The sequence below is a fragment of the Malaya genurostris genome, chromosome 3 (assembly GCF_030247185.1).
Source record: "Malaya genurostris strain Urasoe2022 chromosome 3, Malgen_1.1, whole genome shotgun sequence".
NCBI classification, from domain to species: domain Eukaryota; kingdom Metazoa; phylum Arthropoda; class Insecta; order Diptera; family Culicidae; genus Malaya; species Malaya genurostris.
Genome location: NC_080572.1, coordinates 199,961,897 through 199,984,115, shown reverse-complemented (window position 1 = coordinate 199,984,115; position 22,219 = coordinate 199,961,897). Strand labels below are relative to the sequence as shown.

At 38.8% G+C, this 22,219-nt stretch overlaps 1 protein-coding gene across 1 annotated transcript in view; it reads right to left on the bottom strand.

The window, feature by feature from the left end:
• Positions 1-4,183: 4,183 nt before the first annotated feature.
• Positions 4,184-22,219, bottom strand: part of LOC131438893 (protein escargot-like) — a 183,932-nt gene continuing 165,896 nt past the window's right edge. Inside the window, exon 2 of the mRNA XM_058609271.1 lies at positions 4,184-21,268. Within this exon, the coding sequence (XP_058465254.1) occupies positions 19,866-21,268 (1,403 nt within the window). The 3' untranslated portion in view covers positions 4,184-19,865. The remainder of the gene's footprint in view (positions 21,269-22,219) is intronic.

Here is a 22,219-nt window from a genome sequence, read left to right as displayed (position 1 = left end):
GACCGTGTCTTGCGATTTCTGTAGTTTGCTGCTCGGAAGTTGTCCTGCAGCACTTTGCCACGGTGCTCTATCCTGGAAGATGGATTAATGATTGAGCAAATTTTACGACCTGGTTTAGCTCCGTCTTCTTCGCAGTGGATTGAAATAAATGAGCTCACGGGCAAGTAGAGAGAGAGAAAGTGAGAGATAAATGTTTGAGCCATCAATAATTCAGCGGAATCACCGGTTCATTTAGTGACACTCGTTGGTTCTCACTTACCGGAGAGTTAAGTGAGCTTAGGTTGATGTACTGCCGGATCCGGATTGTGGGAAAATGGCTTGCCCCATCGTTTTGTGACGCCGGATTGGCGGAAATAAAATCCCCGAAGTGTAGATGTTGAAGATACATAATTTGAATGCAAATAATAAACAAAATGACATTCCCAACCGCAAGCACGTCAACATTGCTCAACAAAGCAGTCCGGTTCTGATCGGGAGCATCCCCTTTAAACGTCACGAATGTCAACCAGACCCCGGTAATCTTCGGTTGACTTCGAGAGCAAACAAGTTAAAGGCTTGGAATCGTTACAATTGACATTCCATCCGGTGCCGGTTCGTTTGAGGGACATAAAAGACCAACTACCGTCACGTCGTGCCGTGTAAGCCGTGGAGGAAGCTGAGCTGAGAGTAAACAGGCACCCCACCGCAAAGTTGCTGCTGCTATTTACAATAATTCAGTAGCTATCTTTCCGATTGCAGAAAGACATGTCGTCTTGTGTACGTTGTTCACCTGCAACAAGAAGGACGAACTCAATCTTCAACCGGAGTGGTTATGTGGGTCGATGATGTTTCCACAGGGATGGATTCTGGTCCCAGGCAAGGTCCGATAGTGGGCAGGATAGCAGTTTGTCTCTGATTCTGACATTCAACAAATCGGCACACAAAACCTCGTCCGGGACGAATCCGGACGGAAGAAATCGTGATGGGAAAGGGGAAAAGGAAGTGGGGATATGGAATTTGTGTACATTTTCGGTATCGTTTGGAAGGGTTTTGAGAGCCGGGCTTACCAGGGGAGTATGAATATTCAGAATTTGATGGAATGCACTGCCGGGTCGGTCAGCCAACTTGTCGGTTCGAGGCAACCAGCTGTGGTAGGAATTTCTATTCGTGTTGATTCAGAAGAATGTGATAACTACCAGATGTGCTTTTGTGATGTGTTGGATTGGAAAGTAAATATCTACATGCAGTGCTATCCCGCCTCAGATTGGTGGTGTTTGCGGATTTGTTTATCATATTGAAATAATTCTCGGACCACCCGTCGCCTAGTGCCGGGGGTGTCGCAGATAAAAGACCCTTGACCTAGATTGAATGTTGAGGATCTAAAACACATTAGCCTACTGGCTGGTATCCCACTTCTGAATCTGAAATTGAGTCCCAACTCAAACAGGATGTAGATAGGATTCATCTAGAATACTACCGTCTTGTTTAATTAAAATATGAATAAGTTTTGTTACGACCATAATGATTCTTTCAATGGAGCAAGTCAACGATTGACATCAATGATTCTTCTAGGTTTGTCTAGAATCCTTAGTGTCAGTTGGATCATAGCTCTTACATTTTCAATGTGATGTTCGCTTAGGAATGGTTGCGAGACTGTTGTGACAGAAGGTCTGATCTCGAAACGAAATGTAGTTACAAAACTTTCTTTATTAACCATTATTTTGGCATTATAAGTTTGTGAAGCAGTACAAGTTATTTAGTGTAAAATCAACACTAAATCTATCAGTTCGCTTTCACATCTCATTCGAGTCGGTCTATAAAACAAAACAGCTTACGTTCGGGACCGCAGAAACCAAGTAGAGTATTGTGTAGTGAGCAATAACAACGGTCTTAAAACGAGTGAACCAAATGGACAAAAGCTACCGCTACCTTTATATCAAAAAGAAAGTGTGGAAGAACTTTTTCCCCGTTATTATAAACGGCGTACGTTTGTTACGCATTCGCTTGAAGAAGGCTATACCTTCTTATGTGATTTTCGGTCAAGATATAAGGGTTTCTCCGTGTAAATCACTTGTTACGTATGACAATCAGAGGGCTACATGTCAATAAAGACTGTCCCAGAAAGTATGGACGCAACCAAAAACCGCTGCCATTTCGCAATGGTTCAGAATCTGTCAATTTTTATGGCTGCGTCCAGTTGTTTACACTCTTTTCTAACCATTTGTGCAGTTGTTTATTCGTTTTCATTAGTTTGTTTCGAAATGCGTGGACTTTCAGCAGAACAACGTCGAAAAATTGTGTACAAATGGTGCACGGAACGCGGACTGTCACTGAGAAATATAGCAAAAATGGAAGGAGTCAGTGAAAAAGCCGTGATGAAATGCAATCAGGAAGTTCGGTGAGGATAACACCTTTGAGGATAAACCGAAAACGGGTCGTAAAAAAGGTCCTGCTAACCCTCAGTTGGATAAACGTTTACTGAAGGCGTTCGAGCAAAAGAAGGAGGTTTCAGTTCGGGGTGTGGCCAAAAAAGTGGGCACTTCGAAGTCAAATGTTCTTCGTGCTAAAGAACGTTTGAATCTTCGAATTTATAACAAGCAGAAACAACCAAAACGTAGTTCGAAACAAGAAGCATCGATCATGCCGAGGGTTCGAAAGCTGTACAATACGATTCTTGCTGGAAAGTTGAACTGCATAATCATGGACGACGAAACCTGCGTGAGGGTCGTCAAAGGTGGTCGTACAAGTTTGGATCATGATGAGATCCCTGGCCGCCCAACAACATCTGTTACTGAAGAAAACATTGCATCGGCGAAGCAAATCGTGTTGCAAAATCGTTCTGTACCGATTAGAGAGATTGCTGTGTTGTTGGGCATCTCTTATGGATCAGCCGAACACATTTTAACTGATGTTTAAGGTTTGAAACGCGTCGCTTCTCGGGTGGTGCCAAAAAAGCTGAATTTCATTCAAAAACAGCGTCGTGTTGATGTGGCCAAAGAGATGATTTTTGGCCAAAAACTCAACCAATATCAGCAACCAAGCACCGTACTCTCCAGATATGGCCCCGTGTGACTTTTTCCTCTTCCCCAGACTCAAATTACCATAGAGGGGAACGCGTTTTGAGACCATAGAAACCATGAAAGAGAATTCGCTGCGTGAACTAAAGGCCATACCTTCGGCGGCCAATAAAACTTGTATGGAAAATTGGATCAAGCGTTGCCGTTGATGGCAATAATGAAGAAATTTATTAAAAATTGAAATTTTGCGTTTTGCCTTTCTCATATAGAAAGGTTATGCAATCACTTGAAAAACCGACTAGTGAAAATTGGCCCGGAGGGCCAAGTGTCATATACCATTCGACTCAGTTCATCGAGCTGAGCAATGTATGTGTGTGTGTGTATGTGTCAAATAATCTCACTAGGTTTTCTTGGAGATGGCTGAACCGATTTTGACAAACTTATATTCAAATGAAAGGTCTTCCGGTCTCATACGGAATTCCTGAATTTCATCCACATCCGACTTCCGGTTCCGGAGTTATAGGATAAAGTGTGTTCAATATTGTACGCCTTAACTTAAAATATTTTCGGATGCAACAAACATTTAAATCGTAATTCAGAGTGCGTACTAGTAGAGTTTGTACGTCATGTTGGTTGGTGGCCGTACGAACCGACTTTGATTATACCGGTTCTCGGATTCCGGTGCCGGAATTGCATATAATAGTGAACCCACTTCGTTTTCTTAAGGATGACTTACGCAATCAAAGTACTGTTTTATTCTGTATGTTATGAACAAACAATCTCTTGGTTTCTTTCAAAAATCGAAGAGAAAAATTTTGAATAAAATACCACAATATTATATGTACATGAGAAAGGCATCATTACACCACTAGGTGGTTTAAAACAGGTTTTTTAATAAAATTCCGGTTCTTTTTTGATCATAAGGTATATTTTGTCTGAATGTACTTGTGAATGCCTTTAGTGAACAAACAAATAATTATTGTCCACCAGACAATTTATTTCTCTCTTCGCTCTAATGCTTGATATGAAAATTTTGTAAACTTCAGTACAACCGCCAGCGAAGCGGTTAAAGCAACTGTTCAACTCCTGACAGAGATGTCAGGTAAAATTTTTAAGTCTGCATACTGGATATCCTCCAATGCAAATGTTCAATTTTATAAGAATAACGAGAAAAAACAAACAGCGCAATTTTAAAAGTCTGTAAATTTGACGGTTGTAAATAAAAGTTTCAAAAACCTGTAAACATTGCAGAGTCTGCTTACAAAAGAAATCGACAAATTTACATGCAAATCTGCAACCTGGCAAACTGTGATTCTGACACTCATTAACTCGCTATTCTGCCGCGATTCTGTCGCATTCTATGTCCCGCTGAAAACCACAATACACAATCCCTCAACAACTAATCGCAATGTAATCAATGATAATATCTTGTTTTGTGGGTGCATCAATTGGCACATGGACGCTAAAATGAAATGTAGAGGCGCTGCTTGTTAAGAGATGATACTTTCAGCAAGAACTGTCAAATCGGTTGAAAATTTTTTAATCACTTTCCCTTTTTGAGGATTCGTTATAAAAACTGGCAAATTCATTTGAAAAATCATAGTAGAGGTGGAAGAAAAAAAATTTTACTCTGACGGGCTAATGTTGATTTTAATTTATTGTGCAAAAACTAACGGTTTTTTAGAATGGAACCTTATACTTAGTTTAATACAGTGTTGGTGATTGCCGAAAATTTGACAGAAGCTGTTATATTGCTATCTATATTGTATACAGCATTTTCAATCCGGTAGAAGATGCTACAAGAACTCGAGTCTCTCAATGCATGAACCTTGAAAGAATTTTGCTACATTTCTTCGCTCCACTTCATACTCTGAGTATTTCACGCCCTTGAAAAAAAATTACAGTCTGATAATGATCGTTGCTGTGTGAAATTTCCCAAAAGAGAATCGCAAGTTGACAATTATCGCAGAAATTCGAATCGATGATTCAACTTGATGATTCTCATTTCAAAACCCTTGTGTGGAGCATTCACAGACATTTTCATAGACACAACTTATACAAAGGTTATATGCACATAGTTAGAGTAAGCGGCAATAGTAAAATGATTCTAATGAATAAGCGACCGTTTGTTGCTTCAGAGAGGATCTCCACAGCAGCGTGCTAACCTTTGATTCTCAGAAAAGTCATCGAGAGAAATTCGCTCTCGCACTGGTGTCGATTCTATGTTAAATGAGCCATGCCAGGTTTTTGTTTTTGCGATGATTTCCGTTTCTCTTTGATGGCACTGACTCAATCGTGAAGAGTTGCCAGTGAACGTTCTTTGATACGATAAAAGCCATCCTTGGTTTAATACCATTTTTCTAATACCCGAAAAAAACAAATAAAGTATCCAAAATAAATGGTACTCGATCGCTATACATTAAACTGGTTTCGGTTTTAAAAAAATGTTGGTCCGAAACCCAACCCAATTTCACACCTAACCCAACCCAATTTCACACATTTCTATTTCCATGTTTATTCGTAGTTTACACTGAAAAAAGTTGTATTAATAACTTTGAAGCAGCTTTTCTTCTATTCTGAGTTTACTTTTAATGCTGATATCTATTTGAAATATTGATTAAACCAAAAATCCATGCAAATCACTACTGCCGATATAAAAATTTTCTTGGTTCCATTTTTCATTGGCAGATTTCGCTACCGGTAATTTAGTTTTGCAACAATGTGCCAATAAAATTTCTGCGTGTATTTTTTTGGGTTCTTGTTAGACAAAAGAAGTAGAATATAGGTTTTTTTCATCTAGGAGATAAAGTGCAAAACAAAATAAGAGCCAAGCAGGATGACAAGCGAAAACTGGCGAGTGTTTATTTTGTGTAAGTTTGTGTGAGTGTGTGTAGAACTGTTACAAATGTACCGCTACTAAAAGTGCCTATTTATTAGTTAGCAATTACTGTTTTTTATAAATCTTCAAAATTGCTTTTGATTTTACTTATCGCTACCGACTGAAAGCACCAGAACATTCATCTGGCTTTAGAGCTGACTGCTCTTTAGGAACATTCTACCGATTTTCAATCGCAAGTTTCGCAAATAAAGTAATAAACTAATGCAAACATACTAAAACTAGGTGTAAATAGAAACAAGTCAACAGGAAATAGAACTAGAAATTCAACTCGTTTTTTTTTTCAAAGCAATACTAAGCAGTCGCAATGCACACACACTCACAAACGAACTCTAACAACTTTGTTGCATGATAGCATGAATGGAAAAAAAATAATCGAAAATTTTTTGGGTAAGCTTAATTTTGTAAAACGTAATCCAAAACCGGAGGTCGGATGGTACATTTGTCTACTTACCGGAATTCAGGCCGAAAGTTTAAACGAGGTGAATTTCTCGAAACAGATTGAAGAACAGAAAGCCGACATTCAGCTTCAACCAAGGGACAGTTCGAACGAAAGTTTAGAGACAGACTAAACCAAGGTAGGAAAGAAAAAAACGAACTCAGTTTTGCTTTATAAACTTTTCAAATGTTTTTTTTTTGTTCTCTATATTTCATTCGTTTTCTTTGTTTTTTTTCTTCTCAATCAATCAATCAATCAATAATAATAGTAATAATTATAATATAATAATAATAGTTTTTCTTCTTCTGAATGTTTCATGTATTTTTTGTTTTGTTTTTTTTTGTTTGCGACTGTCTAAAATAATAGCAATGCTCCTGTTTACTGTATAATGTCGTTGATTCAATCGATCAATGTGTACGCTTTGCCATTTTGTTTCCATTCCCTTAATTTTTTTTTGTTGTTGCTTGATTCATCTTTCCAACGTCCGGTTCGGTTGTTTTCCTTTTTGTTTTTGTTACTCAGCGACTTAGCTTCAATAATGGGGGGGAAACTACTACAAACGACAAAGCGGGTTTGTTTTTCTTACTTGTTTCATTCTGTGTTGGGATTTTTCAATTTTCTGTCGTTATAAAAATACTTTTGTTTGTTGTTTTTTTTTTGTTTGCTAAGATTAAATATATTGCTCACTACTATACGTTCTGCTACTGCTTGTTGTATTTTGAGTATTGGTTGTTTCCTTTCGTTTAAAAGTAATAATTGTTGCTTCTGTTTGATTTAAAACTTGTAATATTTATCTCTTTTTCCGTTATAATATTGCTTATGTACAATTGCTCTCCTTGTTTTTTGCTCTTTTTTCGACTAATTGCTAGTTGTATTGTTTATCATTTTCATTTCTTTTTTTTTCTTGTATGTTCAAAGAAAATTTTCAAATGTATGAGTATATGTTTTCAGTACTGGCTAGAATGTTGACTTAGCTTTGCGTGAAACATTTTAAATAAGTTAAATAAATAAATGATTAAATAGTCTTAAATCGGTCCTACTTAGGTTGAGTTTAGGGGGGGGGGGGGTTTGGGGAGGGGGGAAGGGGGCTGCAAAAACCTACTTTCAAAGTTACTGGTTTGCTGCTTGTTTTTACTCATTTAGTATATTTTGCTACGCCTGATAAATTGTGAACTACTTACAAGAGAGTTGTTTCGAGCCCAAGTGGAGTGGAGTACAAAATCAACTCAAAAACTGCACTACCGGCTTAGAGTAGAGTAAATGTTGCTTTATTGTAACTTCTTCGCTATAGTCTTCTTAGTCGCACTAATTTTTGGTTTTAGTTCTACTGTATGGGACATTCCCTCGGCTTTATGTACAATAATGGTCTTACGGACGTCCTAATGTTTTGAACCCTAGCGATCCTGAGAAAGAGGGGATTTCCTTATATGTAATGAGATCATTTAGAAAGCCTCGTCGCGCCTGTCCTTAGGTTTCTCTGCTTAACATGACTAGATCACACTCCTTGTTTATTTTTATTTTTTGCAATCGTGCTGGCAAATTGCCTTTGCCGACCAATTGGGTTTGCTGAGAAGGAGAAGAAAGGATCGGAACTCCCGGCAGGGCTTTGCGAACAATGTCGGACAATGTTTCCCCTTCGCCGGAGGTTCCGTAGTTAACTCTACTGCTGAGAAATGGGGTAATAATTAACAAGGGGGGCTTACCGTAAATATAGTCGAGTACATGTATGTATAAGTGGTTCGAGTAAAGATTTATATACTAAAGTTTGCTAACTGTTCGATTATTATGGACTAAAGCTCTCTGGTTTTCCCATTTTTGTTGGATGGATAACTAATTGCATTTTTGCCATTTATGAGAGTATAAATTAGAATTGACAATCACCGTCCCCCCTGTCAGGCCTTGCGGAAATGACCGTTCCGGGGGACATCAGTAGGGATCTCCCGTATCCGAGGAAACGAAACTAGAATTGACTATCATACAATGCGCCGAACTTAGCCTACTGCGCTAGCAAAATGAAATCCACACACTTTTGTATACTTCGATGGGGTGTGGGCAGGACTTTGCTTCGAGTCTTGAATCTCATCGCTTGTCCTTACCCATCAAATCCTATTGCACGTGATACCCACATCCGTCCAACATCAGTATCCGATTGCTTTCAGGGGAAAAGGAATACGATTTAAAAAGGAAAGAAAACGGTTTATATCTACAACTCAAACCTCTAGAAATCATTTCACAAATGTCAATTTATATTTCACCACTTCATAGGCAGGCAGGCGGTGTCTGCTTTCGGTAAACTTTCAAATAACCCTTCGAATACTATTCTTTTTGTTCTCCCGGTGGCCAGGCTGAACGTTGACACCTGTCAACCCAAAACAGTAAAACAAAAAAAAATAAAAACGAAAGGGAAACACCGGTCACCGGAAGACAATTCGTTATCCGGATCCCTTTGACTAGCTCTTTGGGACAAAGTAATCATTTTCAATAAACCCGAAAATGTGCCGGCGAAAAAGTTTTTTTTTGTTTACGGGATCGTTAAACGAAGAAGATTGATCTGACAAATTAATTTTCACCAAGCGATGATTGGGTCACGACTATTTACAGGGTTTGTTTGGTGAATTGGAAAGAAATGAACGGAAAAAGAACAAATCTTCCGATGTGTGTTTAGTATAGATTCTCCTAACGCTCTACGAGATCTAGTACCTCTGGTTCATAATTTGCGCTAACTTTACATTTTCTGGCCGTCGAATTTAGACCGCCGTTGGCTTGAAGATGTCATGAACGTCATACTGAATCAACATCTAAAAAAGCGTATTACTGGCGTTGTGTTTTTTTTCTGCTTTTCAGTGTAGCCTAATGTACTAATGTACTCGTAACGCGAATGCCATCTAGTCGTTGTCAAGGGCGTTGCAGGCCGTTAGTAGTTTTAATAGAATATTGACGTCATTTCGCGGTTTCTAATGAATATTTCTTACGATTATAATGCAATTATAATAGCAAGTAATAATCGAACAAAAATCGAAACTTGTTTGTTAAACTTTAAACGAATATATTCATTTCTCACTTTTTCAAGTTAGTAATAATTTTTTCAAAAGAGTATCCGAGCTTAGCAAACAAATTCTATTTTGAAAACATGTTAATTATTTTCTCCTGACTTTCAAATCATGGTATAGATCTATTTGTGCTGCCAACCCAAATCAAAAACTCTTTCTTCCATTATTGGATACTTTTTCCAAAAACAAAATTTGTTAAAATTTGTTCCAAAAACGTTTCGTTATAACAGCTTTTGCAGAGCGTATCTCGGTTAGTGATTCTATAACCAGAGATCAGCGAAGACATTGTTTATTCCAATTGAACTGTCAACTTGCATATTTACTACAGCCTTGCTGCTCATACCAAACGGTGAGTAACACATGGGCTGAAAAGTCCCGAGCCTAACACATAGATGGCGCTAGTTTTATTGCAGTTACCTTTCTTCAGTTAATGATAACCTTTAAAGAACAGCTGTTAAAATTGCATGGTGATTGATGATTGGTCATTAGTTTGTGAGTTATTGTGCGAAGAATGACGCTACTGTTGTCATTTTCAGAACAAATAAGGCGGTAACACCAGAAAACTTTAAAAAAAAAATGTTTTTGATGATCGAAAAGTGAATTTGCGTGAGTTAGCTGACATCGTAAAGATATCAAAAGAACATGTTGGTTTTATATTGCATGACCATTTGTTTATGAAAAAGCTCCGTTCAAAGTGGGAGCACACTGTTGACCAAAAACGAAAACGTGTTAATGATTCTGTTCAGTTTTTGGCCATGTTTAAACATAACAAACCGGATTTTTTGTGTCGATATGTGACAATGGATGAAACATGGATCCCTCATTTCACTTCGTAATCAAAACGATCGTAATCTGAATGGACCGCAACTGGTGAACCTCGTCCAAAGCACAACAATCGGCTGCAAAGGTTAAAGCTTCGGTATTTTGGGATGCACGTGGTGTAATATTTATCGACTCTTGATAAAGGAAATACCATAAACAGTGAATATTATATAGCGTTATTGGAGCGCTTGATGGCTGCAGCAAATAATCGAGTTTTTCTTGCATAAATATTTTAGATGAGTCAGGCTTTGAATGGAAGGCATTGAATATTAATTTTAAATGTTTGAAGTATAGTTTTCAATTTAACAGTTTAGCAGTTATTTTTCGTTGTCGAAAAATTACCCTGCTCGAAAGCATGGTTGTTTATGTCAGTTCAGTATTTAGTTACGACATTGAAAAAAATCTTGCAAGAAAATTCTAAATTCAGGTCGTCAAAAAAACATCTGCATAATTTCATTTTGTACTTTCCACGAAAATATCTTAATAAGAAGTTTCAATTCATTGTCAAACGAAGTAAGATTTTTCTTCGAATATTTTCTTATGTTCTCTGCATTGTCATAATTATTGTCACTGGTTATCATTTTTTTTTCAGTGCGAATAACTTCCCATCCGTCAAGCCAAGAAATGGGCCGCAGTTTTACCCACATCATCGAAATGACGGAATGAGCAATGAATTCTTACTCGACTGTATGATTTTTTAGTGCTCGATCAGTTCAGTGCTAGAATTTTCGCCTGAGTTGGCTGCTCGATCAACCTGATTGACAGTGACATTATAAATGTCATTGAATATTCGCTCATTTTATGAATGTGTTAGTGTGAAATTTAAGCGACTTAAGCCATTCCACTACACTCCAGCTAGAGGAATGGATGATGCTGACTAAGGTAGGCCGTTTTGTTAATTTCCAGCGAATTTCAATAGTTTATGTTCGGATTCTAAGAATAACTGGTTATTTACTAGTTCTGTATATCCGAAAAACATGAAGATTTAAAATTTTATATTCAGTTATATAATGTTTTCGTTTAAAAATAAACTGAAAATCAGCACGAAAACGTGCAAAATCAGGAAAGAAGAAGAAGAAAACGAATTGACAATTCAGTCCGCACTCAATTCCGAATGATTTCCGAATCAACCGGTTGTAGGCGAACCGGTTCATTCGGAATCGGTTGTTGCACTGGAGTTGGAATTGATTCGGAATCCATTATTATTTCCACATGAAATTCCGAATGAAAATTTCTCGCCGATTCGGAATTGATTCGGAATCCATTCGGATCTGATAATGTGAGTAGTTTCATTTACCTACTCGATAAAGAATAACTGCTCGATTATCAAATTTTAGCTAAAAGTTAAAATAGTTCGAGAGATGGTTTTAGAAGAATCTTATTAACTTCTTAGAAGCGACGATTAATTTCGATTGTCACATTTTAAATTCAGCGCCAATGGGTAACAATGGGTTATACACGCAACTAAGAGTGAATCGTAGTTCGATGAATTTTGTGCTTGAATTGAATAACAGATCCGCTGAAAAGTTCGTATCGTTTCTATGAGAGGGCGCCACTAGAATTAAATCCATACTATTTCCAGTTAGTACCAACCTTCAAAAGATACGTGTATAAATTTGACAGCTGTCTGATTATTAGTTTGTGAGATATTGCATTTTGAGTGAAGCTACTTTTGTTATTATGAAAAAAAAAATGGAAAAAAGGAATTTCGTGTGTTGATGAAATTTTTTTTCGATTTTTTTCGTCGATATATAACAATGGACGAGACATGGCTCCATCACTTCACTCCGGAGTCCAATCGACAGTCAGCTGAGTGGACTGCACGCGATGAACCGAACCCAAAGCGTGGAAAGACTCAACAATCGGCCGGTAAGGTTATGGCGTCTGTATTTTGGGATTCGCATGGTATAATTTTCATCGACTACCTTGAAAGGGGAAAAACAATCAACAGTGACTATTATATAGCGTTATTAGAGCGTTTGAAGGACGAAATGTAAAAAAACGGCCTCATTTGAAGAACAAAAAAATTTTGTTTCATCAAGACAATGCACCGTGTCACAGGTCGATGAAAACCATGCTGAAATTGAACGAATTGGGCTTCGAATTTCTCCTTCATCCACCGTATTCTTCAGATTTGGCCCCAGTGACTTTTTCTGTTCTCAGACCGCAAGAGAATGCTCGCTGGTAGAAAGTTTAGAAGCAATGAAAGGTAATCGCTGAAATTGAGACCTATTTTGAGGCAAAGGACAAATCGTACTACAAAAATGGTATTGAAAAGTTGGAAGATCGCTATAATCGCTGTATCGCCTCTGATGGCAATTATGTTGAATAATAAAAACGAATTTTGGCAAAAAAATGTGTGTTTCTATTAAACGATACGAATTCAGCCGAACTGTTATATCAGAAAGCATTTGCCCCTTGATGGATACTCATGTAAGCCAACAAATTATGAAATTTGGTCATACAGTGAGGTACCTACATAAGTGCTCCTACAACCAGCAGGGCTTGCAAATTGAAGCAACGAATGTTAACAAAAGGGTTTCACTATCTGTGCTATTCACACACATTCGTATGTCAGGTAGAATTCACAGCGCAACCCAAGCAAGGAGAGCTGCTTCGTTCGTTCATTAGTTCATGAATATGCCCGCTTGCTGAGACCTATGCTTCATGAGGTTAGAATTTGATGAATGGTTCTCATATTGTAGATGCCTATGAGGAAACTAGATTCATAAATTTTAGTTCCGATGAATATTAATTTAAAGAACATTGCTTTTAGTGTTTCTAGGATATATACACAGTGTAAATTGCCAAGAAACAAATCGATCGTTTTGAAAATGGGCTCAAATGCAAAATTTCTGCTATAAAATGTTTAAAGTATGTTTGAAATGTGATCAAATTTGGTCTTGGAATGCGACCATTATGTTAAAAATGATTTCTGTAAACCTACACTTCAAAAATAAACCGTAAATATTGCCTATATGACTTTGCTTCGCGTCTTGTAGCACGCCGTGAGGCAAGGTCTTCTTTCTCGTACAATACTAACGAGAGCGAACCCTTCATTTCATTACATTGCCATGGATTGCTTAGTTCATGTTTAACTGAGACTGAGAGCACAGACAATTTACTTGGCAAGGGGAATTGGTCTGCTCAGTAGCATATACTCTCACGCATCCAGTTTCTCTCTAATATAGGTCTCTCCTTCAGCTATGTCAAGCAAAGTTTTTTGTTTTTTTTTGTTGCTTCGTTCGTTTGAGGATTCACAATACAAACCCTGACAACCAGAGATCAGCAGAGAGAAAAATCGTATATCTTCCAACGAGATAAACATTACTAAAATTCTGGCATTTGTATTTGTGTGCGAAAGATTTTTTCAATGTGCTGGTTTATTTGTTCGTAAAATATCACTCTTGTAACAAGAAATGATGTGTATTCATTCATCAGTTTTACTCAATACTCCCCGCTGTTGGTGAACAATGGGCAACAAGGCAAATGTAAACACGTAGATTGGAACCACATTTGACAATTCAATTGGAATTATAACAATGTCTAGTTCTGGTTGTAGCATCACTAAGGTACATTTCGATCAAGTTATAGATTGACAACTGAAATCCTACCCTGTTACCACCAAGTCTCATGTATGATTTTCATGTGCATATAGGGCAGATGTAGGGCAACGGACTGTAATATCTGTTAAGTATATGCATTGAAAGCGAATATCCGGTTTGCTGGTCAAGCCATGATAAACAAAGTAAGGAATGTACATAAAAAATTCTCATTGAATTTTGACACTGTTTAACAACGAGAATTTCGATTAATCAGTGAACACAGTCAAACACAGATATTTTATGTTTGAAATTACAGATTCTCTTTAAAATAATCTTGCATCTCCGATGACAACACCACCCAGTGAATTTTGTCGAGCCACATCGGTCCGATTATCAGCCCGATTACTAAACAAATTGCGCACAATATAGGTTCGTTTGTGGTGGTATCGATCGGGCCATCATCGAAGGAGTTCTCTCCCATTTAATCATACACTGGAGTGAGCGTTGAGTATGCGAACATTTAAGTTAAAACAATACTTCACTGGTACTGTACTGTTAAATGCGTTTTCATTCTCGGAACTTTCTTATGGAATTTAAAAAGATAGAACCGTCTTTCATTGCCGTTTCTTGATTCTGGTTTTTATAACTATTAAAATCATCAATCATTGCTGATTTTTACAGTAATTTTGCGACTTCAATTATGATAGGTGAGAAATTTTCAGTGAGAGATCCAACATAAGGGTATCATTGTCGTGCAATTTTGGCTCCAAACTGTCAAAATTGAACGATTTTAACAACTTTTTTGCGTTTCCTATTTTGAAGACCAGTGACTTCTATTTGATTTTGAGATTTTGATTTGAACTTACTCAAATTTTGAAAGATAATCTAACCTATTTTGAGTAAACATTACCATAATACTACGTGCACTTTTTAATAAATTTAGTGGCGTGTCACTCATTTTTAAGTTATGTTCATTGAGGGTCTACGGAAATAGATTCATGCACAAATGTCCTAAGTGATAAAAAAATGTAGCCCGGTATTTTGTTTATGAGCTAATGCACGTTGTTTCCGTGTTATCACTTTCATCCGCTAATTGAAGCGTTACAAACATGACGAAATTTTCATGTGACTCCATTCCACATACGATTCACTTTGTCATATAAACTTACATTTTTTAGAATCTTCAAATATGTCAGAATTCATTGAATATGCGTTAGATCAATTGTAAAAATGGATCATTGTTGAGTTGTGTCGGTCTCAGAAAATGGATATTTACACGATTTTTTCTAGGATTAACGAATACGTGACCTAAAGTTGTATTCAATTCATGAATAGCTCTTGTGTCCAATGTCCATGATTTGGGTTTTATCTGTTTAAGGGGTAATTCACCTAAGTCGCGGTACGTCAATATACTTTTGCATTTGCAATTTGAAAACTGGTGCAAATTAGAGTCTACAATGTATGAGAGTCACGCAAAATAAAATAACTAAAACTGGTGTTCCGGCCATTGAACAATGTTTTTTTTTTGGCTGCCCTGACAAACCAAACTATGTTTGTAAACTTCAAATGGATTCAACTTCAATTACTCTTCTACTTACAGCAACAAAATTTTGAGTATTTACTTAGTTCGTTTGATTCGGTTTGATAGGTACTTCTGGCTACACTCTTTACACGTCTTCGATTAGAACAAAGACTATGGTGCAAATTAAACGTTTAGTGGTTTTATACAATTCCTTAGCTCGTCATATAATATTTAAATAATACGAGTGTGCTGCATATTAAGAAAGCACCCGGTCGTCAAAAATTGTTCGGATCAAATATTCAAACCTGGATTGAACATCAGTCTAAGGCCTAAGCGATTTTGCAAACGTCAAAACCTGATCCTCGTTTCACTGTTCGAAATTTTGTTTAGCGTAATATATTCACTAAAACAGTATGGTAATTTTGTTTCTCTTTGTAACAGTAGTTAAATTAACAAGGTAAAATTGATGTCAAAATATATAGTTCCCCTTTCGATTGATGGCCCTTGACTGCTAGATGGCACTCGCATCACGTGAGATTCTGTTTTTATTTCTTCTCCGCAAATTACTACGAAATAAACGACGTCAACAAGAAATAAGGCCACAAAAGAACAGTTTCTCTTCGTCTATTTTCTTTTTTTCCTAGTAGCTCGAGTATATTGTTTTTGATTTCCTAGCTGTTTCTGTAGTTTCGTTACCTGTTCTAGATTTGTACAATAACACAAACAAAATCAAAACAGAAACTGCTTTTGCGGTCTTCTTAAGCGTTGACGTCAAAATGGCTGCTGGACGTGTCATTTTTGTGTCATATTTTACATTTGTTGTTTGGAAAAATCACACTCGCTCCTAGTGTCCTATTTACAGAAAGTAACAGAACGGTAGCAATCAGTAGTTGTCGCTATTCCGTCCGAAAAATCTAACTTAAAAATAACAATTGTTTTACTTACATCCTATTTCGTTGTTTGGGAAACGTTGCTTTTCGTTCAGAACCTTCGTTGCTTCTTTTGAACAGTGTTTTTTTTTCTTCTTCTTACTTCCTAGTTGTTGTCAACTTGTTACCGAAAAACGCTGAGATAACTCCGAGCAGAACTAAGAAGAAAGGTTTCGCTTATTGCTTCGAATTTCTTTTCAAAATTTAGAACGCCTAAATAAATGGATCGGAAATATTCGTTGCTTGATTCGTTGTTTCTTCAAACGGAAAGTCGCCGTACAAATAGCAATTTGTTTCTAATTTTCGAAGATTTTTTCTGGAAAAGGTGCGATTTGTGTTCAGACTGAGACTCTGTTAGGAGTAATTAAAAAGCCTTAATGAGCTTTACATGTTTTGTTTTGTTTTGAAATACTTTATAGAAAGATCCGATCAATCCTTTGCTAGAACCTAGAAGTGTTTAGACTAAAATACTCAAAGTTTAGCGGAAAAGCGGTCGAAGGGAGCCTGTAAATACAGCAATCGAATGGCTCTCGGCACCTAGTAAAAGTCGACAGGACTAGAATATGATAGAACTTTTGCTTACAGTATGTTTTGATTACAGCTTACACACTAAAAGGAAACTAGGCATACATGGGGAGTGCGGTTGGTTTACTTGTGTTTTTTTTTTATTTTATTTCGTCTCTCGGGAAACGCCTACTGCCCCTGGTTTTGTTTGCTTTTCTGTCTCGAAACAGTGCTTACTAGACTAGGGTGAAGACTAGATTTTTCAATGTTTTGCAATTTTTTTCATTCATCTTACGTTCCCTACTATTATTATCTCATTCACTAATGTACGATTTTCGCATAACTTTTAACAATCTGCTTTTGTTCGTTTTATTGGTTTCTCTTAGCTTACTTACTAGTTGTCTTGAAAAAGAGACGCCTAAATGTTAGATATATATTTTGTTTGTTTGTTTTTCTCTACTATTGTACAGATTTTAAACAGAGCGGGATTAATTAACTTACAACGAAAAACTTTCTGCTTTGTTTTAAAAACTTCTTTTCATTTAATAGTATTCCACGCGCGAAGGGAGAGGATGGCAAATTTGATTTACCTTCACCAGCCGGGGGGAGGGAGCATGAGTTAATATTTTTTATGTTGCTTCTATAAAACTTTCCTTTAAAACTGCCTTGGACGTATGTATGATTTTTCTGTTTAAATTTGCCACCTTACCTTTATCTTTCAGGCGGCGCTTCTAGGAGAAATATTTCACCACTCGCGTGTCGACTGAAATGTTTCAAATCACTGACAGTCTTCTAACCAACGAGCGAGCGAACGAACGAGTGTCGACGAGTGGTACGAGAGGTGATCGCGATAACGATAACTGACACCCAATGAGTTTGTATATGCCCTGGGGAGGAGGAGGTAGCGAAAGTGGCTACAGAAAAGGGAGATACGAAAGAAAAAAAAAACACAATAAGTGGAAACACAGTACACGGGCGATGAATAAATAATTCAATAAACTGTAATAATTAGCTGACCGGAGGAGCAAGCGGCTGGGGATAGCATGCAGAACTCAGCGCTTTCATTTTTTCTTTTTCCGATAACGTCCTGGCAAAACGGGTGCCGGACGTCACCGGCGATGATGAAGAAGGATCGCAATGTGAAATGATTAATGGAAAAATCGCTCGAATAGTTTATTATTTATTCCTTTTTTTGTCGAATTTCTTCTGAAGTCTAGTCACTAACGAGACGGGGTACAATGTATCATTTTCAAGAAGGTTTATGCTATTTTTCAAAGATGGCTACTGGCTTGGAACGAATTTGGGAATGAAGTTCTAGCTAATTGGAAACTAGTTTCCAGGTATTTTCACGGTGTGGAGAGAATGCAAAGCAATAAACGAAAAGTTTAAAAATTAAAAAATGGATTCAACTGGCAACGCTAGCCTTAGCATTGTAATATTGAAGATTTATGCGTTAGAACATCTTCAACAGATTCAGATTGATAAGTTCCGGAGCGAATACGTTTCACACACAACAATCAGTTCAAAAAACCAAAAACACCAAATTCCCTCTTCTTCATTATCGCCTTCGTGTTCCGTCACCCATTAGGCCACAGTCACCCACCTCGCTACCCTCACCAACTTGCTTGGTTCCAAGCCTACTTGGTTCGATTCAAGAAACGAAAATGAAGACCTGTCACAGAGCTGCCTCGAGGATCTTGCGTGACCCATCAGATTCGACTTATCAGCAACAGTGCCTGTGGCGCGCCCGCCCTGTGTGAAGAGTGCCGTGTGCCGTTTTTCTTCTTCTTTGGCCCCGGGAGGTTGGAGGAAGCGGATTGTTGTAGTATTTATTTCTTCATTTTTCCACTCGGTCCCCCCACTTCCCGGTTCGCACCACACGAACCACACGATTACGATTCTGATGCAGCAATGCCAGGTTGACATCCTGTCAGGTTTCGATCTTTCACCAGTGATAACACGGTGGTTTCGCTGGCTCCTAGTCTCCTGCTTGCTCTAACTACGAGTTAGAGGGTAAGTTGAGCAACGCCTACGCGACTCCGGCGACGACCGGAGACGGGAAACATTTGACACTGCTCCTGATAACCTCAAAGTTGGGCGGCGCTTGGCGCGTTCTTGCTTTCGGCCTAGTTCGCGATAAGGGCTTCCGCCGGCTCATGGGATCCGCATAGTCAAAGAAGTTTATAAGAAGAAAAAAAATAATAACAGGAATATGTAAGAGTCGGGACTAGACTTCTCGGAGAGTTCAGAAGTTAATTATATGAAGGTTTGATAACTTGTTTCGCTTGTCTTGATTCTTTTTTTAACCTCCTAATTGTTAAACATAACCTTGCTTTTTCATTCCACTTTACTTTCGGTTGTTCTGTTTGGATCATTATCATCATCGCAGTTGTTGTCGCAGTATAATTTCTTTTTCTGCTTTTCATTTTCTTTTCTGCGTTTTTTGTTGTTGTTGTTGTTTAATGACTACAGGTTCTCTAATTACAATCATAATTGGTTAATAAATACATTTCGAGGAAAGGTATATAGCCTACGCAATAGATGTACTGAACGGAGGACTGCCAGCGGCCAGTGACTCCATCGTCCTAGGGCCACACTGACAGTCAACGCATAATTGAATCGTAGTGTTAGATTAATTGAATTGAATTGCTCTCGGGATTGCTTGCTTGGTTTGTTTAAAACTTTGGTTAAAATTGTATAATGCTTTTGGTAGTTTTTTTTTTGTTTGTTTGTTTGTTTTGTTTGTGTAAATACTTTTTGTTTGTTTCGTCTTCGGATGTCGCAAGTGTATATAATGCAGCCTCTCGCGCTATTGTAAGTATAACATCGCGAAAGGATGAGATTCTTATGAGTTCAAGAGAAGAAGGAGCTAGGAAACGGGGAAATGATAGAAACCGCTTAGTAAATGAAATGCTACTTACAACGGCTCTCTCTCTCACTCTCTACAATGCTTTGGATTTAACTTGAAAACTACTACCACTAGCACAGCTGCCCAGAGCCAGAGTGAGAGGAGGACAGCGAAAAAAAGCTGAACTCAATTCACGTACACGTTCTCAAACCGCTGCCGTGCGCGTGTGCGCCTGTCTTTTTCTTTGCTCAGTTTAAAATAATACGATACGCCTTGGTGGCGGCCAACGTGGCGGCGGCCGCATCCACTATTGGTTACCCACTGAAGTTGACGTTGATGTGGACAGCCGCTGTGGGATGACTGACACCGGTCGTCAAGATGGCAGCACTGTTAAGTACAGCCGCCGCCTGCGATGAGCCGCTGCTGCCGTTGAGGTTGTTGTTATTCGCCAGCAAACTGCTGGCAACGTTTTTCATCACCAGTATACTCCCGGCACCAGTGCCGCTGGCCGCCGCAGCCGCTGCCAAGGTGGCAAAGTTTTGATTTATAGCTTCATCGTTGTTGTTCTCTTTCTTCAGTACCAACTTTGTCCCGAGTTTATCCACCAACGCAGCCGCACTCACCAGTTTGTTGTTGTTATCGATGTTGTCCAGGTTGTTGTTCGATCCCAGAATCTGTGGACTCATGCAGGTGTCATCCTTGAAACATGCCGATTCCAGGTGTTTGTTGAGGTACGATTTCAGCGCAAACGTTTTGTGGCAACGCTGGCACTGGTAGTTCTTATCTATGGAGTGGGTCTGCATGTGGGCTCTCAGATTGGACCGATCGGCGAAGGCCTTTCCGCAGTGAGCACATCCGTACGGTTTCTCGCCGGTGTGTGATCGTAGATGACCTTGCAGTAGCCACGGTCTAGAGAACAGTTTCCCACAGACTCCACAGCTGTGGGACAGTTTGTGCGTTAGAACGTGCATTGCCAGTGCCGGCATCGAGACGTACGCCTTACCGCAGGTCATACACTTCTTGGCGGACTGCGAATCTAAACTTCGGTGCGTTTGTTTGTGCCGCGATAGGTTACTGGAGGTAGCGTACTGTTTGCCACACTCCGTGCAGGTATACTTGGCCTTGGTCTCTAGAACGGTTTTCGGGTCGGCGACTTTCTTCTTTGATCGCCCGTCACTCACAAAGAACGCCTCGTAAGTGTAGGCTATCGTCTTGCCGGACTTTTTATCTTCCAGGGTGTTGATGCTGTTTCGGTTCTCGTTCTGCTCCGGTGAACCCAGTGAACTGGGAACAGTGTGTCCTCGCTCCTCTTCGAGGAATTGCTGGTGCTGATGTTGCAGGAGCTGATGGGGAGCCGGTGGCGGATGAAACGCCGTCGATGCACTAAGGTCCAGTATCGCGTGAGCCGCATGGAGGTCCTCTTCCGCGGGGATGCGTATTTCGTAGTTCCGAGGCCTGTCGTCCAGCGAATAAGGTCGGTAGATGTCCTTCTTCTTGGGAGGCAGTGAGAGCGCCGTACCGGAACTGCTGGTGAATAGATGTTTCCTGACAGCTGATGGACTACCGTGTGACGGACTTCGCTGGGGATCGTCGCCAGGTGAGCGAGGCGGAGATGTTGGCGTCGGCGGCAGTATGTAGTGTGTTTGCTGGTAGCCGCTATCGTGTTCTATTTTCGGCAGAAAAGCAGTGAAGTGGTGCGAGATGTCCGGTGTGTATCCTGCGGATGGAAGCAAGAAAGAGAAAAGAAAAACATTCATCAGATAGGGTGCCAGTTTGGCAAGACATTTTTCTACTGTTATCATTCCCCAAAAATAAGATATCGAGGTCAATACTCGGTCCCGCTAGGGGTAGAATTTCTAAATTATTTGTATTTACGTGTGGAAATACACAAACAGAACAAATCATCATCGCCCGTTTCATAAGTGCAATATCGAACAAGGGCTGATGAGGTTTTTCTTCTCCCGCCCCGAGTATGTTTTCTCTCTCTCTCTCCCTCTTTCTGCTCGTGTTTCTTTCCACGAAAAGAGCGTGTAACGGTTCCAAAATAAATTGCTTGCAAGTAACATCAAATATTTGGGGCAGAATGGGAAACTGTTGGAGACAGCAACGGAGGTAGGTTAAGTTCTTTCTGTTTGCCGAACAGCTTTTCCATTCACAAGCAGTCATTACGACCGACGCCAGTGTGTTTGTGTGTGTGTGTTATTGTGTTTCAGCATCACTACCGAATATTGAAATAGTGCACAGTGGCGACGCTTGGTCCTTTGTGCAGCTTACCGATTGTAGGTGATTCGAAGAAAAATCCCAACACTTGAATCTCACAACATTTTTTCATATCATTCGGCAGTAACATAGATTTTAAAATAAAATAATAGTGTCTATCTTTTTCAACAAATTATGAGCTTCATTTCCAGCCAAAAAAACAAAACCTATACAATACACATTATCAAATCGGAATGAATTCCGAATTAAATCCGAGTAAACGAAAAATTTGCATCTAGAATTAAGTATGAAATCCGAATCAATGCGGACTCCAGTGCAACAACTGATTCCGAATGAATTCCGCCTCCAATGGTTTGGTTCAAAAATCTATTGGAATTGGGTTAGAAAAAGCGATCAATTATAATTCGAAATAAAAATTGTGTACCACTCATATATAAAGCTAAAATAG